General features: G+C 53.2%; 1 protein-coding gene across 13 annotated transcripts in view; it reads left to right on the top strand.

Annotated features, from left to right (window-relative positions):
• The window catches only part of TNS1 (tensin 1), a 186,684-nt gene that overhangs the window by 143,852 nt on the left and 24,400 nt on the right, over window positions 1–18,432 (top strand). For 4 of the 13 annotated variants that reach the window (XR_004320092.1, XM_032480201.1, XM_032480205.1 and 1 more), the window contains 6 exons: window positions 3,728–3,814; window positions 8,821–9,017; window positions 9,922–9,997; window positions 13,474–13,566; window positions 14,136–14,159; window positions 14,608–14,646. Coding sequence is in view for 12 of the 13 variants with exons in the window: in XM_032480201.1 (XP_032336092.1) it covers window positions 3,728–3,814; window positions 8,821–9,017; window positions 9,922–9,997; window positions 13,474–13,566; window positions 14,136–14,159; window positions 14,608–14,646 (516 nt within the window). In the remaining variant the exon portion in view is untranslated. The remainder of the gene's footprint in view (window positions 1–3,727; window positions 3,815–8,820; window positions 9,018–9,921; window positions 9,998–13,473; window positions 13,567–14,135; window positions 14,160–14,607; window positions 14,647–18,432) is intronic. The other 9 variants (XM_032480200.1, XM_032480197.1, XM_032480203.1 and 6 more) reach the window with 7 other exon arrangements.

Genomic DNA, 18,432 nt, shown 5'->3' with positions numbered 1-18,432 from the left:
CAGCTACTCTTTATGTCTTATTTCAGCTTAGATCTCAGAGACTGTAGGGATAGTTTTCTTAACTTGATAAAGGGTGGGTACCAGAAATCTATAGCACACATCACACTTTCTTGTGAAACGTGAGAAGCTTTCCCATTACACCAGGGACAAAACAAAGATGCCTGTTGTCACCACTATCATTTAACATTGTATTAGATATCCTGCCACTGCAATAAGACAAGAAGAAGAAATAAGAGTCAGAGTTGTTGAGTCCATTCAAGTTATCTTATGATCCTGATTCTGTGACTGGAGCGATCTCAGGTGTCTCTAGAGGTAGAGCTTTCAATGCATATTGGAAATCAGATGTGGATCTTATCTCCAAGGAGTCTAGAGTTTAGTAAGGGGAAAAAGAACTGGAACTTTAAAATGAAGTTATTTGGAATAAGAGAGAGATGGAGAAAGTTCTGTGGGAATGAAGAAAAAGGAAAGATCATTATCAGCTAGAGAGATTGGGGAGGCTCTGTGTTGAGTGTGGGTTTTGAACAGAGCTTTGGAAGCTGGGTAGGATTTTGAAAGTGAGTGAGGTCATTGGAGAGAGAGGATACATAATGAAGACAGGAAAGCATAGGACATGTTTGAAGAATAGAGTAGGTTGGGAACATATAAGCTGTATGAGAGAGCGTCAGGAAAGGTAGTCTGTGGCCTGCGTCCAGTTGGTTTTAAATACCAGACTGAGGAGCTTGCATCTTACCCAGTGGCAATGTAGGAAGTCATTACTATGTTTCAGTCAGAAGAGGATGCCATGATCAGGGCTGTAGTTTAAGAAGATGTATCTCTGATGGGTCTGGGCAGGAAGGATGCAAAGGGGGAGAGACTCTGAGCTAGGAGATTTTAGCTTATTAGCTAGCCTAGGTGATGGGGACTGACCATGGAAATACAAAAGAAGAATTGGGTGCCAAGGACTCTGTGGGAATAGAACCAATGCATTTATGAATTGATTGACTGTAGTAGATGAAGAAGAGAGAGACATCAAAGATGATTCTGAGGCTTCATGGATAGAAGCAGAATGATGGTTCCATTAATGAGCCAGAAGTTAGGAGAAGGAGCAGGTTTGATGTAAGGTGAAGACCTCAGTATCAGATGTGTTGAGTTTGAGATGACGGTGGAGCCTCCAGGTAGAGATGTATGGAAGGCAGTTGGACACCTAGAATTGGAGCTTGAAACAGCAGATAGGGCTATAGATTTCAGAGTTGTCCTCACAAAGGTGAAGGTTAAAGCTTTGGGCATGGATGCGATCTCTATGTCAGAAAGCATGGAGAGAAATGACAGAATGAAATGGCCATGAGGGAAAAGGAGGCCAGGGGACTGAGAATGAATGTTCAGGGCAGTGAGAGGAGACTGGGACAGTAGGTCATCACAGAAGTTAGAGTAGGAGAGGGTTTCCAGGAGGAGGAGGGGGAGGTTAGCAGTGTCACTGTGGAGAGATCAGGGGAAAATTCATCGTGCTTGCCAATTAGGTGGCCCCAGTGATGTTCAAGGGCATATTTTCTGTAGAGTGGTGGTGACAGAAACCAGACTGAGGGATTGAGGAGTGAGAGGTGAGAGAGTGCAGACAGCGTATCAGTTACTCTTTTGAGTGGTTTTGTGATAAAAGGGAAGAGGATGGTAGCTGAAGAGAGTAGCAAGATATTGAGAACTTTTTGTGAATATAGGAGCCATGAGAATGCTTTTAGAGAAGGAGAGAGCCCAGGAGGATAATTTAGGCTCAACCAGGAGGTGAAGTACCTCTTCATGAAATAAGAATAAAGATGGATACAGATATAGAGAAATGTTGGTGTCAAGCTTTGGGAGCTTAAATTGAGAACCCAGTTTTTACACTTTGCTAGTGGAAATAAGAGATGAGACAAGGCCCATTCCATCATTCATTCAACATGTACTCCTAATCCATGCTACATGCTAGTCTAGGCTCTGGAAAAATGGTGATAAACAAAAGAGATAAAAACCCTGTTTTTAAGAAGTAGAAATGGACAATAAACAAATAAGCAAATATACATATAATATGTCCAATGGGTGATTAAGTGTCATAGAGATAAAATAAAGCAGTGAAATGCCAGGGAGGGGTGAGGGGTGGGTGAAAGGCGGTTGCACTTTACATAGGATGGTCAGGGAAAAGGCTTCACTGGTTGGGGAAAGAATGTGCCAGATGGAACAGCAAGTGCAAAGGTCCTGAGTCAGGAGTGTGCCTGGTGTGGGGGATGTAGGGGGCCTGAAGTCAAAGAGGGGATGACAGTGGGGACCAGCTGGCTGTGGGCCTTGTAGGTGATCATAAGAAATTTAGCTTTTACTATACATGATATGAGGAGCCTTAGGAAGGATTTGGGCAGAGGCATGATATCCCTTGACTTGTTTAAAAAGGATTAGTGTGGCCAGGGTGGAAGAAGACCAGATAGGAAGCTGGTGTTATCGATCAGGATGGTGTCTAGAGATGGTTAGACGTGCTCGGGTTGTAGACATATTTGGGAGGTGGAGCCATCAATATTTACAAGGAGACTAGACATGGGATGTGAGAGAAGGCAAAGTCAAGGATCCTGGCCTGAGCAACTGGAGGATGGGATTCCTCTTTATTGAGATGGAGAAGAATGTGGGAAGAGCTCGCTTAGAGGCATTATCAGAAGTGTGATTTTGGCCACGTTAGATTTGAGATGCTCACAGAATGTCCAAGATGGTTGGATATGTAAGTCCGGAGTTGATGGAGGGAAAGTTGGAGCTTAGAAATGTGGGAGTTGTCAGCATATGGATGGATATGAAGCAAGGAGCTACATGACACTACCCAGCGGGTGAGCACAGATGGAGGAGGTCCCAGGATTAAGTTCTTGAACATTCAGCAGTTGGAGACATGAGAAGGAACCAGCAGAGAAACTGGTTTGGAGCAGCTTTCGAAGTAGAAGAAACTGAAAAAGATGTGTTTCCCTGGAAGGCAGGAAGGGGTGATATTTGCCCCTGTGCGGCCCCTGTGGTGTGAGATGGGTTGGAATCAGCTGGGGTGAATAAAAGGACATCGCTGGTCCTTACGGTTCATCCAGGCTGGCTCATCTTAAGAACATTTCAGCGGTGCCCAGCAGTTTGGGGCAGGAGTAGGAAATCCTAAGTGGTTCCCATGGAAGGGGATTATTAAGAGGGGGTGTGATGGAAGAATGAAGGGCTGAGGGGTGCTCTGATGCTAGAGAAGATGACCCTTGGGCTCAGACTAGCAGGGTCACTGGTGAATCCTGGAAGAGACAGGTGACCATGAGAGGAGGGAGGTCCTGGGATGGGGCTGCTCTGAATGTGAGGGCAGGTGGGGCGATAGGATTGAAATCTCCTGGTCCCAGGCCGGTAGCTTCTTGCTCCACGCTGGGGTTAGAAAAGAGAGATGTGGGTGGTGTCCTTCCAGACAGCAGCAAGTCCACCTGCCCTTTGGAGAAGCAAGACCCTGGACCACCCTCTTTTCTTGTCTGCCACCCTGCCCACCTCCCTCCAGTGTGTGGCCAGATCCCAGACTCAGAACACCAATTAATCTTGATTTTCTCTTTGTTTTTGTTTTGTTTCGTCCTGTTTAATGCCTTGTCCCTTGCATTCTCCGTGTGTCCCGTGTCCATCTGTCCCCTGTGCCATGGGTGTGGTGCCTTCCTTGCCTGGTGTCCTCCCCTCCACCCTGCCTCCCCTCCCTGCTTCCCTCTGCCGGCTCCCCTGGGGTGGGGATGGGCAGCGTACAATGCCAGGCTGCAGGGCATTGGGCGGAATGTCAGCTCCGGGCACCATCCTCTCCACCGGCTCCGATCCACCTCTCTCTCTGGTTGGTTCCTCTCCCCCTCCCATCTTTGCTCTCAGTTTCTCCCTCTTGCTTTCCGCCTTCATGTGCTATTCCCGCTAGACTTTTACCCACTTTCTTCCACCCTCCTTATTTCCCACTTCTTCCTCACTTTTCTTTCTCTCCCTCTTCTGTTCTTTTCTTTCTTTCTTTTTAATTCTCATTGCCCTCCTCCTCTCTCCTTGCCTACCTCTCCTCCTCGCTCTCCCTCCTCCCTCTCTTTTCTGCATGAGCGAGTGCTCCCACTTCTGCATGGACATGGCATGATGCTTCCAGCCTTGGCCTTCCCTGCTGGGAACAGGATCTGGGGTGACTAGACCAACTTTCAGAGTCCTGGTGGACACTCAGGGCTTTGCAATGAGGGTGCTCAGTGAGAGTTCAGGACAGCCTAGCTCTTTAGCTGCCCCAACCAGACCACCTGGGCCGCCTGGCCAGAGCCTCAGTGGGTACAGTACTTTCCATGGACCATCGGGCTCAAGACACAAGCTGGTGCCCTGGCACCGGCTGCTCCATCCACTCTTGAGTACACACTCCCTGGGGACAGAGCACCCCCTCTGACCTCATCCTGAGCCTCTGATCCTAGGAACCAGGGCCAAGAGTCAGAAGCCCTGGGTGTGGTCCTGGCTCTGCCTGTGACCACCTCTGTGACACTTCTGGGTGAGTCTCTTAATTGCTTTGAGCTCAATCTCCCAGTGTGATAGAGGATCATAGCCTTGCTGGGTACTGTTTGCATGATGCCTTGATGCACCCCAATATTGTGAACCCTCCATCGAGGGTCACGTTCCTCTCTTTGTTGTAGTCCACTAGTGTCTCTCTCCCTGGCTCTTGGACATCAGGCCCATAGGCTTTTAACCCTGGGGAGGGACTCCCCTCATCCTTTCCCTGCTCCTTGGAGCCCGGCGGCCCAGGTAGGGAAATCATGTGCTCAGGCTTACCCCATGCGTGGCCTTGAGCAGTTCTGGGAAAAGGCTTACTGGGCGGTGGAAACTGTTGACTCCCAGTGGCAATATCTGGTGCTTTCACGACCATGGATAACGGGGAGATGGCTCTAGAAGAACGCCCCCTGTCCGCCTCCTCTCCTGTCCCTTCACCCTTTTCTCGGCCCAGTGGTGGGGAGTGCAGTGTTCAGCTGGGCCTAGGGGTTTGGGGGCAGTTCTGGGGTGGTGGGCCTGTCCTGAGGGGAGCTGGCATGGCTTGCCCTGGGGCTGCTAGTGTGACTGCCGTGTGGCTTTCTGGTGCCCTGGCCCAGCAGGTGGCCTCCCGGATCCCCTCACTTCCGGAGCCCCAGGCAAGCAGTCGGACACCCAGCCCTGCCACCTGGAGCTGAGGAATCCAGTCTTTTGGAAATTGGAAGGCTGGAAAGAAGAGCTGGGTCTGTGGGGGTAGAAGCGGCCAGTCCAGGGGGCATAGGGGAGGCATGTGATGAAACCCGACCTGAGGGCATTTGTCTGCAGGGGCCCAGGACCGGCTGGCAGCCATGCTCTATCAAGGTGGTGTATTGATGTATGCTGGGGCTGCAGCCCCTAGAATTGCCCGTGTGTGTGTGTGTGTGTGTGTGTGTGCTCGCGCGCACGCATGTATGTGATGAAGGGGATTCACGGCCTCAGGTGCAGCCCACTTCAGGGGAGCTTTGGAGCCATCTGTCCCCCTACGCACAGCACCATCCTGGGGGGCAGAGTGAGAACCCACGGGAGATGGGGCTATTCCTGTACCCTGCTTTTCTTGTCTGGTGGCCGATGTGGAGGCCCTGGGCTACACTGACTACCATCCTCCAGGCGGTGGGGAAGGCCTGATGCCCACAGGGTGTGAGTGACCCTTGGAGGACGACAAAGGGCCTCTGGATGTAGCGTATTATCATTGTAAGGGCCACTTTCTGGCCATCAGGGTATCCATTCCTCTGGGATGGGAGCTCGAAGGCTGGACTCACCAGCTTTGCTGGGAAGACCTTCCAGGGCCCCTTGCCTGCCTCTCTTTCCTCCTTTCTTCATGAGCTCCCTCTGGGCCCCGGTTTCCTAGTGGGGAAAGGCTGATGGTGGAGCTTCTGAGGGTGACTGTGCCCCACTGCTATACCTGTCGGGCTAAGGCTGTGTGCGCCCCCGCCTGTGTATGCATGTGCCTGTGTGCGTGCAGGAAGACACAGAGGCCCTGAGAGCGGGGCCAGGGCCAAGAGACTGAGAAGGTCCCAGGGTCGGGGGTGGTGGGGGAGGCGGGCAGTGTGGGGAGTGGGCCTATTTTCATTATCCATCCGTCTCTGGGATGTGAGGGAGGGGTGTTCTCCCTCTGACACTGGCTGTCAGCTTGTGTCCAGACATCCCAGCTTGGCTGAAGAACAATGGAGCTCTCTTCTCTCCCTTCTGCCGTGGCCCGCCTCCCCTCCCATAGAGAAAGACAAGGGAGAGAGAACATGGCTCTCTGAGCACTCCAGGGCAGATCTGGGCCTGCCAAGGGGGACAACAGTGAGACACTGTGTTCAAAGAATGTGAGAGGCCCAGGCCAGCCACTGGGGCTGTGGGGGCACTCTGCGGGAGAGGGGCTGCCCCCGTGGGAGTGGAATGCAGGGTCTTCCCCCATCCGCAGTGGGAGACTCTGCCCTGCAGCACTCTAGCTCTTTGGACATCAACCTGTCCACCCCCCTGCCTCTGGACAGAGCGTGCTCCCGCGTGCCAGTCTGTTAGCAGCGGCGAGGGGGCTTGAAGAGGTGTGATTGCTCTCAAGTGTCTGACCGCCTTGGGCTGGGATCTCACACCTCCACAGCCCAGAAGCCCCTCCAACAGTCCAGCCTCCTCTCCGGGTGGCTGCAACCATCTGCGGCCCCTGAACATGGAGGACGTTTTGGATGCGTCAGGGAGAATGTTCTCTGTCCCTCTGGGAGATTCAGGCCCTCAAATTGAAACAGACCCATTTCTCAAGGGCAGACATCAGATCCCCAAATGGGGAAACTGGCCACCCTTTGCAAAGGCAGAGGGATCTGCCAGAAAGAGGCTGTGGGGCTGGGTGAGCCGGAACTGAGACGAGCCCTAATGCATTTCTTTTAACCTTGGGGCTGAACTTGGTTCCAAACCCCAAGAGCCTTTCCCGAATGGGCCTCCTTTGTCACAATTATTATTAGAAAATCAATGGCTATGTCTGTTTCTCTCTAATGTTTTTGCCAGGAATGAAACCAGCAGCAGCTCTGGACCAAACTGCCCAGGGAGGCCTGAAAGGGAAGGGAACTTGGTGGAGGTGGGGGAAGCGTAGCCCCCACGGGGGTCCCCATCCGAGTTGGTGGGAGGTACAGCCGCTTCTCTGACAGCTGGGAGCCTGGGATTTCTGTAGGGCCCCTGGGCACTGCTCAGCCACTTAGAGCCGTGCCCCATCTTTCATCTGGGCTGTTGCTCATAATGGCCCCCATTTTTCTATTCTGAGAATAAGGGCCCTTTGAGGTGAGGGACTTACTTGCTTTAAGTAAAGCCGTTTGTGAGTCTGGTTTACTGTCTTCAACCGGGGCTCTTTTTTCTCGCTTGAGATGGTAGGCAGGTTGCCTCTGAATAATGAAGAGCCCAAAGTGGAACCCCAGAACACCCCTCCCCCACCCCAGGGTACCTTCTGCATTTGCAGAGTCGTGCCAGTCCTGCTGCTGTCCAGACGGGGCTCCCAATTATGGGACAGTACGTGTGCGTGTCTCTGAGTGACTATGTGTGAGAGAGAGACTGTGTCCGTCCCTAGACTTGGCAGCCAGCAGCCTGCTGTTCATGAGTAGGAAGGCTTCCCAGTATGTGTTTTTCATGGCTGCCTTAGTGGCTGTGCCAGGTGGGAGCTGGGGAGCCCCCCAGGGCCATGCAGACCCCATTGTGGAGGGTAGATGATGATTCAGTTTGAATGAGGGTGATTTCTGCTTGGCTGCACTGACTCTTTCCTGGGGCCAGCTGTGTATGTGTGTGTGTGCACGCGTGTACTTGAGTGTGTGTGTGCATGGGTGCCATGGGGCAGTCTTTCCACAAATGCTGGCTTGAGGCTGGTGTAGCCAGAGTCTCACAATGCCTTTGGTAAGTCCCAGCACCTCCTCTTACCTCGCCTGCCCTCATGGGTGGTGGTGAGGGCCGGGCTGAGAGTTTCCTCCTGCAGGGTAATGAGGATGAGGGGCATGCCCTCAGGCTGGGCCTTGGCCTCTGGGCCCTGGGGTGTAAGTTTTCTAGGATTCTGGAGCTAGCTCAATGAGGCAATGGGTTTCGTGCCGCAGCCCAGCTGTGGGAAGAGGGGTGGGAAGGGAGGAGGGTGAGATTAACAACGTCCCCAGGCCCGTGGACTGGAAGGGAAGTACACAAAAGCAGATGGAGTCCATGACTCTAGGCTCTTTGCCTGCTGTTCTGCTGGGAGGGGCAGGTGGGGACCTGGACCATTTTGGGGGCAAGAAGGGGGTGGGTAGATAAGGGGTCAGCATAAGGGAAATCAGTAGGAGGTTTTAGAGGTGCACTGGATGAAGGCTAGGGAACCCCAGAGAAGGCCAGTGATATTCCAGGGGCCGGCTGGGGCCGGGACGTCATGACGAGTCTTAGTCATTTCTTGGTTTCTTCTCGGGAGCATGGTTTGCAGGATGAGGCATCATCCACTCTTTCCAAAATCCTTCCCCACGGGCCTGGTGTTGCTTGTTGGTTGATGCAGTCGCCTTGGAGACTGTCTCTCCTCCCACCACCTTCCCTCACTTGCCTGGAAGCTCTGGCCCTCTGCCTCTGGGGCTTGGAAGAAATTGACATCTGTTTCTTGTATCAGTCCTTTGTGCTCCAGGCCCCAGCCCTGTGCAGAGTAGAGATTCTTGGTGAAGGCCAGCTCAATCGAAGCAGGTCCCCAACCCTGCAGAGAAACCTGGGTGTGGGCAGAGGCAGGCTGCGGGGAGATGAGCCCCACTCCAGCTTGGCCCCCTGGGCTGAGACACACTGCCCTCTCTGGGGGAATGATCAAGCCTTTCCCCCGTGTCATGCTCATCACCTTCTGCACCCTGCCATTCCTCCCAGGGGTGCAGGCTCGGGAGAAGCAGCCTGGAGAGCCCCCAGCACCTCTCCGGAGGCGGGCGGCCAGCGACGGGCAGTATGAGAACCAGTCACCAGAACCTGCATCCCCCCGTAGCCCGGGGGTCCGCTCCCCTGTCCAGTGCGTCTCCCCGGAGCTGGCTCTCACCATCGCTCTCAATCCTGGAGGGCGGCCCAAAGAGGTGAGTCCTGGGGCCCCAGAGGGTAGCAGAGCCCACCTGAACTATTCAGGAATTTGATGGTCACCTGGCTGGCACTGACCTGTCAGTAAACTCAGTAATTTTTCCTCCCTAGGTCTCCTCTCTGGCCTGTGGAGCCCATTTCCTTTTCTAAATAGCTTTTATGCCCCTACTTCTTCCATGAACACTGAGGCTGAGGTTCCCTTCTGACCCCTAAAGAGGGCACCTTAGTGGGGTGGTCAGCACCCTGGATATGACATAGGTGACCGCAGTCTCTAAACTCCAAGCCAGATCCTATAGACTGAGAGTTTTTTAGCCCTTTCTAGACATTGGGTTTTCTTGGGAGATCTAATTTCAGTGCCAAAGTGCATTTCTGAGACGTTTCAGTAGTTTGAGGAAGTAGGTCTTAAACTTTAATGAGGTTAACAGTCACTAGGGAGTTTGTTTAAAATGCAGATTCCCAAGTCCCTGTCCAGAAAGCCTACCATAATAGACCTGGGACGGGACCCAGGACTCTGCATTTTAAACATGCGCCCTGGAAGATCCTGATGTGAGTGGTCCGTGTTTGATAAAGCCCGGGCTAACAAGTCATTCTGGATATAAATGACTTTTGGACATCTTTTCTCTCCTGCCTTCTGGCAGGACCCCAGTGCCCTGCCCCAAGCCTCTTCTCTTTGGCCTTGTTGTGAAATATTTCCAAGGCAGGTGCTACTGGACTGTGGCAAATAGACACTTTCTAGCCTCTTGACTGCAAAAAGTTGTTGGGACCACAGATGGCGGAGGTCTCCCTTTGACCTCTGTGTTTACCTGGGGAGGGTGAGGGGCCAGCCTGGTTAATTGGGAGCCTTCCTCCTCGGGGTCATGGGCACCCATGGGTACCCCCTTTCCCTCCCTTGTTGTCCTGCAGCCCCATCTTCACAGCTACAAGGAGGCCTTCGAGGAGATGGAGGGAAGCTCCCCGACCAGCCCACCGCCCAGTGGGGGTAAGAACTCCGCACTCAGCCTACTTTCCCTGCGACCCCTCTGGCCTGTGTAAGCTCTCCAGGTTTGGGGGTGCTGGCAAAGTTGGGCAGGGCCAGAATCTGCTGCTTCTCATCCCTGTGGCTTGTTTTACTTCAGCCTCCTTCCCCCACTGCTCTTCTGTCCTGTTGTCCACGCTCACACATCTAAGGATGCAGCAGCCACAGGCCTAGCATCCAGACTGACCTACAACCACAGGGCTCCTGGACTCCCATATTGTGGAGTTTGCCTGGTTGATGAGAGCCTCTGCAGCCTTATGTACAAAACATCCCTCATCCTAAAGTGATTCTTTGTGACTTGCTGGTGTATCTCTGAGACACCCCCGGGCCTTCTTGATTCTGATCCTTGTTTCTGTCTGGGTTCAGGCACCTCTTCCACTGTGGGCAACCTGTTTAATTTCCACCAAGGAAAGAAAGGCTTAGAACCCTCAGGCTGACCATGTCCCCATCTCATCCATCTCTTGGCCTCCAGATAGGAGCATTTAGTCTGCATCTCCCTGATGCTCTCACTGGAGAGGCAAATCCCTGTAGGGCAGAGACATTTCCACCCACAGAGAAGACCTGGGTGAGCCTAGGAGAGGGGCAGTGTTCCTGTATATGGTAGAAGAGACACAAGGAGGAGCTGGGGGAGGCCGTGATGGAGCAGTACTCAGGGTCCCTGTGAGAGTCCCAGGTTGGCAGAGATGGAGAGACTGATGATGCTCTAGGGTCAGATTGGGTGGGCCTGGCCCAGGCTATCCATTTGCTCCAGTCAGAGGGGAGGAGGGTGAGGACAGGAGAGTCAGAGCTGGCCATGCCTTCTGGTGGTTGGCTGTCCTGCACAGGGAAGGAGTGTGGCACCGGTACCTGTCCGCTGGGCCAGCAGAACTCATGCTGGCTACCATCTTGGATAAGCAGGAGACTGAAGTTAGGAGTGGATACCACGGCTGTTCCTAGAGCAGCACTGTCCAATGGAAAAATAACATGAGCCATGTTTGCAAGAGAAAATTTTCTAACAGCTCCATTAAAAAACATACAGGAAACTGGAGAAATTAATTGTAATGACTTTTTAAATTTAGCCCCAAATATCTAAAATATTATTATTTTGATAGGTAAATCAAAATAAAAATATTAATTATATATCTTACAATCTTTTTTAAAAAATCAAAAAAGAGGCTGGTGAAATTAATTTTGATAATAGGTTTTATTCAACCCCAAAGATCTAAAATATCATTTCAATATGTACTCAGTATAAAAAGATATTTTGCATCATTGTTTCATACTAAGCCTTTGAAATCCAGTGTGCGTTTTACACTTACAGCACATCTTGCCTCAGACTGGCCACACTACAGGTGCTCCATAGCCTCATGTGGCTCGTGGCTCCCATACAGGACAGTGTGAGCCCAGGGCAATCTGTTCAAGACAGTTCTGTGGCCTTTTATAACTCCATGGAATCTCTCTCCCTAGTCTTAACCCCCTACCTTCACACCTGCTCTGATTCCCTCTTGGTCCCAACAGCCAGGATCCTGGCCATCACCCTGTTTGGGATGAAGCCATCTGGGCCAGGCTAGAGTTGGGTTCTGCCACATGTTTCTGTTCCCATTCTTCCCTCCCTCCCCTTGGCCAGTCACGGGTGCTCCCGTGGGAAGAATAAGTTAGAGGTTTCCTCTATGCACAGGGTTGGGAGAGGGACAGAGGTGGAGAAATGTGAGGAATTCTTCTCTTGGGAAGCCAAGCCTTGCCTGGCTTTAGGGCCACCCACTAGTCTGCCTCAGCAGAAGGGCCAGATGCCTGGGGACTGAAGACAGGAGTGATTAGGGAGCTGGAGGTGCTGAGGGGAGCCTAGAGAAACCTCCCACTGCCTCTTGTCCCCTCGTCCCCTGCACCTCCTCTCATTGTTTCACCTGTGCCTCTGTTGCACTTGTTGGGGAAACACATGCGGACTTCTGGGCTGGAGAGGCTTCGTGCTCATTCTTCCATAATTAATTATATTCAAATGCATTAATAAGTGTTTGATAAGTGTCTGTTACAAGACACCTCTGTGTGTGTGTGTGTGTGTGTATGTGTGAGAGAAGGAGGGACAGACAGAAGCACGCAGGCCTAGACCTACCCCAGGCCTGGACGTGTGTGTTAGTATGTGTTTGTCCTCTCTGCTGTATTTGTCCATTGGGTATCTCAGGATGGAGTGAAGGTGGAGTGACAGGTGGGCCACCCATCTGGACTCGTGTGATGGCTCTCTTTTCCCATGGACACCTATGTACACCTGCGTGTGCACAAATAAGTTATTTAAATTGCTGCATTGAAAGGTTATATTTTGGAGGGGCTAGTTGCCTATAGGTCTCACTGTCTTTTGGGAAAGGGAAGCGGTGCCAGGGAAGGTCCCCAAGCTGCTGTGTTTGTCCTAGGCACCCGAGGGCCACAGCTAGTCTGTTGAGGCCATCAGTGTGGGGCAGGCAGCCTCAGGCTGTAGCAGTTCTGTGTGGCTGCTGTCCTCAGTGGCTGTGGCCTCTGCAGGCTCCCGAGAGCTGTGATAGGAGACACAGAGCTCATTTCTTTACTTCTTGAAGAGGTGTGTTAGGAGAAATCTCGTGACTGGGCAGAGCAACCGCCCAGCATCAGCTCAGAGTCGCCACGTCCTCGGCTGATGGGAAAAAGCCTGACTGCCCTTTCTGACCTGTGTGTCCTGTGACACTTCCAACCCAGACAGGCGGCTTGGGAGGGAGCTGGGGTTCGCGCAGGGAAGTGGTGCTCTTGGCCGAGGATTGTGGAGATGGGGCTTCTTCCCCTTCCAAAACATTGAGGTTTTGAGGGGTGGGTAAGAGAGCCTCTGCTGAGAAATTCTTTCCTCCTGGGGTTTGCAAGGGATCTGCTTGCTTGAGGGCCAAAGCCCTGTGACCAAGGGCTGGTCTGGGTCCTAGGGTTGGTTCTGCTGGTGGTCCCTTCCTCGCCTTCTGTCCTTTACAGGGTGCGCCATCTTAATACTACATTTTCTTTAAGTCCATCTACGTGCCTTATTTAGAAAGATTGTGTGTGTGTGTGTGTGTGTGTGTGTGTGTGTGTGTGTGTGTGTTAGGGGTGGGATGGGGAAAGTAAGAGGAGGTGGGTAGGGAGAGAATAACATAGAGCAAGTCAGAGAGCGCCCAGGAAACCTGCACGTGTGTTCTAAGCATGCGATGTGAAGGGACCATAGCGAAGCAACTAAGGGCCTCGGGAGAGAAACTGTTTTCTCGAGGCTGATGGGCAGGGCCGTTCCCTGGCTGCCTTTACCCTTTGCACCGCTGAGCCATGGAGAAACAGAGACAGGAGAGGAGCCATAGCAGCACCCCAGGGCTGGAGCTGGCTCCGCTGCTCCGTCTCCTGCTGCCCCCCTTCCCCAGCATGCCCTCACTTAGGAGGGGTCCCCTCCCCACATCTCCACCCCGAGCTCACTCCCGGGGTCTCCCCTCTTCTTTCTGGCACAGTGCGCTCCCCCCCAGGTCTGGCCAAGACACCCCTGTCTGCTCTGGGCCTGAAACCCCACAACCCAGCGGATATCTTGCTGCACCCCACAGGCGGTGAGTGACTCTGGCAGGAAGGGAGGTGGTCCGGGAGGCCGAAGGGAGGAGAGGGGAGTTGGAGGACCCCTGTGGTCCTGGGCAGGGCCTAGAGGTGGTGGGTTCTCGGGACCCTTCTGGAAACAAGGTGGCAGCCTGGCTTTGTGCCCACACTGAGGGCAGGCCTGGGTGGGGCTCTGTGCAGCTGAGGGGGACTAATCCCTCTGTAGCCTTCCTGCCCAGGAAGGGGTCAGTGCCACTTCCAGCGTCCTCTGGCCTGGGGGTTTTGGAGGCCTACCTTGTTTCTGTGGAGTTGGTTAGCTCTCTGCCGGATGCCTGGCTCCCCACCCTGCAGTGCTCAGACACTTGTGTACACACACACATACACACACACACGTGCATGCACACACCCCAGGTTCACACCTAGTCACACTTCCCAGCTTCTCTCCTTCCTGTGGGAAAAGGGAAGGTGGGGGCCCTGGGCCCTTACTGGCCATTTTGAACAGACTGAGCCCAGAAACTTGCTCCCTAGACTCCGGTTTTTGGGCTGGGCTGAGGCTCTGGGGGCCAATTTTGTTTCTTTTCCTTAGTCACCAGAAGACTGATCCAGCCAGGTAGGCGGGCAGTGGCATGCAGGTGTGACCTACGTGGACACATGGCCGGGCACAGCCTCCCACTCAGGATGTGTCTGCATGGTCAGGGACACTGAGTCACCGGGTGGGGGGCTGCCTCTCACCAGGCCCGCACACTCCTGCTTGAGGCATGGGGACAGTGACAGGGACGCCGGGCTGCTCCTGAGAGTGAGGCCCTCTCCCCTGGGAGCCCTGGATCTGGGGGCAGTCAGGATGGACTGCACCCCCTTACCCTACAGCTCTTCTGGGGAGCTTGTCTCTGCCCTGGGCTCACCCTGCTTTCCCAACTGCCTTTTCTCAGCAAAGTCTCTCAAGAAATAATCCCTGTTAACCCATCTCTCTCTTTCCTTTTTGCTCTCCCTTTCCTCTTCATCACCTGCCTCTGTCCTGCCTCTCCTTCCTCCCCACTTCTCTTCTCATCTTCCCTCAGAGGAGGATGAGGGGAAGGGGGTGACAGAGCTTCCCAAAGGTAAGTGTGGCCTTGCTGTGTGGCCACTCCCCACTCTCCAGGGCTGGGAATGGCATTTCACTTCGAGTTTGCGCTGCCTGGCTTGGGGGCCTCTCTTTGCTCTGATCGGGTCTCGTGTGACACATCGCCCCCAGTCCCCACCCCCTGGTGATGAGCTGTCACCCTGGATGCTGACTGAGGTGCCCGCAGCTGCTGGGCATGGGTCTGGGCGCGGCCAGTGTCCCGGTGCTAGTGCGGTGCCCCCTGGCTGACAAAATGCCCCTCCCCAGCAGCATTTTTGCCCCCCCAACCTGGGGTGCAGCCAGCCCCTTCAGAGGGCGGGGGCCCGTCACCCCATTGCCCAGTCGTGTTCCGCACTTACAGCTCAGAGCAGGGTTTCTCAATGTCGGCACCACTGACAGTTGGGGCCGACAGCTCTCAGTTATGGTTGCTGCCCTGGGCCTTGTAGGGTGTTTAACAGCGTCTCTGGCCTCTACCTGCTACATGCTGGTAGCACTCACCCAGTAATGATGATCAAAATGTCTTCAAAATGGCAAATGTCCCTAGGGGAATAACCACCCCCAGTTCAGAGCCACTGTCTTGGAGCCACGAGTTGCCCTCTTGACACCCTTGCGTGATTTCCTGTCAGCACAGGTGGTAGGACATCCATCTTTCTGGGAACTTGGATGCCTTTGGGGATTTTGGAAAAGCCACGGACCCACCTCTACTCAAATGCATTGGGACACCCATGCACATAATTGTGACAGTTTCAGGGAGTTAGCACGATATAGATGAATTCCACATTGCACACAGGGAAGCAGAGAGGTGATGTAATCTGGCTGAAGGCCTTTAACTTATTAGGGACACAATTCAAATGATGACTCAGAGCAGCAGGTGAAATGAAGGCGTCCTGCCTGGAACCCCCTGGGCATGGTTCTGGGCATCCACGTCCCCATTTCCACCCCAGGGGCTTGGACTAGGTGGGCACCGAGGCACCTTCCGGCTCTGACGTGTTAGGTGTTCTGACTTCTTACCAGAGCCTGGGTTCCCTGTGGCCTCTGGTTTCTTAAGCCCACTTCCTGCTTTCCTTTCCACTTACTACCTTGATTTTCTATCCGCAAAGTGGGCGTGGGCTGTGCCCCGCTGTATCTGCCATCACCCAGTAAGATGGCTGGAGCTTCCCATAAAACTCGCCCAGTCCTAGCCAGCTAGAGTTCAGGCAGCAATGCCAGGCTGCCTGGGGTACAGAACAAGGAAGCCCCCATCAACAGATCCTAGAATCGGGTGAGCCACGCATGCTCCCGGCTGCTGGTTCCCGACAGGGCAGTGGAGCTGGGACAGGGGTCTGAACAAGCTGGGGCCTGGAGCCAGTGTTCGTGTGCTGTGTTTCAGGTGCCCACCCATGCAGCAGGCTTTCAGCTTTCCTCATGGTTGCTGATCTCCACGGGCTGGGGGACCTCACACACTCTCCAGTGGGAAGGTCTGAGGGTGAAAGGTGCTGGTTGTGTGTTTCCCACTTTGGGGTGACTCTTTAGAGGAGCGAGTATCCACAGAATGGAACTGACACCCGCCCCTTGCGCCTTATGAATGAATCTCAGCCTACAGGGCATGAGCCCTCTGACCCTCCTCCCTCTGCCCTGGAGTCACGGAGTTTGCAGAGGAAGGTTCTTAGGGATCAACTCAGCCACACCCCTCATTTTCACAGAAGTGGAACTGAGGTGCATGTTTTGGGGTGAGGGTGGGCCATCTGCCCAAGGTCATAGTTAAGCGGCCAAAACTGGACTTACTGGTCTCCTGTCTCCTTGTCAAGTGGCCGTTTCAAAGCCCTCGTCCTGCCTCCAGGCGCCGTGCCCTGGGATTCCAGCGTGGGGGTTGGAATGCCTGTCATGGCCTGGGAAGCCGGTCGGGTGGGGGCAGGGGGCAAGGCCTTGGGCCGCCAGTCCCACTTCTCCTGACTCACACATCACCTCCCGGGTCAGACTTAAAAGCACATTCTTTGCTGACCCTCAGAAGTGCTGCTTGATTTCCCTGCTGATACTTTGATGGGAAACTCAGAAAAAGAGGCCTGTGAGAAAAAATGATGAGAGGCAGACTTACTCAGCTACGGGGAGCAGAAGACTTTAGGGGAGTCTGCTCTGTTCAAAGTGCTATGCTAGATGCTTTTCATTCATTCATTCTGTCATTCGTTGATTCATTTTTTCAATAAATATTTTGTGTGCCTACCATGTGCCAGGCACTCTGGGGATATAATGATAAGCAGCACTATGGTTTCTAATCTCATGGAGCAAATGCATGAACAGGCCAGAATTAAATTATCACTCAAAATTACATATTGTGATACGTGCTCCAAAGGGAAGGGATTCCGTTTGATGAGACCCTGGCTGAAGAAGTAAGATGTGAGGGTGAGTGCATTAAGTTGGTGACACTGGGATGGGAGAAAAGCATTCCATGTAGAGGTAAAGGGCACGTGTGAAGGCCCTGAGGTGGGAGGAACAGCATGTTCTTTCCAGGAACTGTGAAATCAGTGAAGTGAGAGCAAAGGGTAGCTGGAAGGTGGAGCAAGAGGGAGTGTGGGACAGAGTGAGGGTCATTGGGCAGGGGCAGGACCATGTGGGGTCATTGTCACATCATCTTGTTTAATAATCACAGAAAGACTGAGAAGAAGGTGGTTGGAACCCCAGTTTGCTGATGAGGAGATGTTTAGGGATGTTAAACGACTTGTCCAGACCTAGACAGTCAGTCAGGGGCACAGCTGAAAGCCTACCCTGGATCAGCACATGGAGGCTGCCCCTTTCCATGTGGTTGCACAGAGCACAACCTCTAAACGTGGGCTTGGAGACTGGGAGCTCTTCTCTGTGATGGAAAGAGATGAGGAAAGCCTGCAGCAGTAAAGACAGGAGGTCAACACTGGGGACATCTTCCCCATGGTGAAATGGAAAGAAATTCCTGAAACTTCTTCCCTGGAGGAACAGGAACAGGGAACATTCAGCTAAGGTTCTGTCTGTCTGGATGATTGATGGGATGGATTTGGCACAAAGGAAGACAGTGGACTAGAAATGACTCCTCTGGGGATCTTTCCTGTTCTGAGATCCTTGGTGATGGGTTTCCTGTGGCATCTGGGTATTTCAGGGCAGTGCTGTGCAATGCAGATTTATTGAGCACCTACTCTGTGCCAGGATCCCATGCTAGGCATGGAGGGTATAAAGATGAGTGATACAGCCTATTGAGGACAGAGATGCTGGCAGATATTTCAGCATAAGATAGTAGTGCTGAGTGGGGGAGATGAACAGCATGTGATGGGAGCTCAGAGGAGGGCCGTGTGGCTCAATCTCAAAGTTTGAAATTCTGCCTTTTGAGCTCCTGGATTGGGACTTGTGGGGTTTTACTTCCTGCCTCTCCCCCACCCACATGTCTTCATTTCACTTGGAGTGGGCAGGCCCTTTCTCTCCAGGCAAGGAACCTTTTCTGGAAGGCAGAAAATGCACTTCAGGGTGTGGGTGAATTTCTGACCATGGGCCCCAGTCACCGATGGGGCCAAGTTGTTCTCTCTACCTCAAGTCCAGCTGCTCTCACCCTCCAACAGCCACTTGGAATGGGTTTGGGCTCCTGGAATGTTCTCCATGGAGCACCCTCCCTGGCCACACCTCTCCCGCCTTTCCCAGTTCCCGTTGCCTCTGGGTGTAGCTGCTCCAGAATTGGCGGAGAGCAGGGAAAGAAGGTGCAAAAAGAAGGGTACAGGGAGGCGGGAGCAGACACAGCTCAGGCACAGGCTGGCGACGGGCGGCAGCTTATAAACTGGAACTAGCA

This window comes from Camelus ferus, chromosome 5, assembly GCF_009834535.1.
Source record: "Camelus ferus isolate YT-003-E chromosome 5, BCGSAC_Cfer_1.0, whole genome shotgun sequence".
In the NCBI taxonomy this organism is placed as follows: domain Eukaryota; kingdom Metazoa; phylum Chordata; class Mammalia; order Artiodactyla; family Camelidae; genus Camelus; species Camelus ferus.
This window is presented reverse-complemented; position numbering and strand designations above follow the sequence as displayed.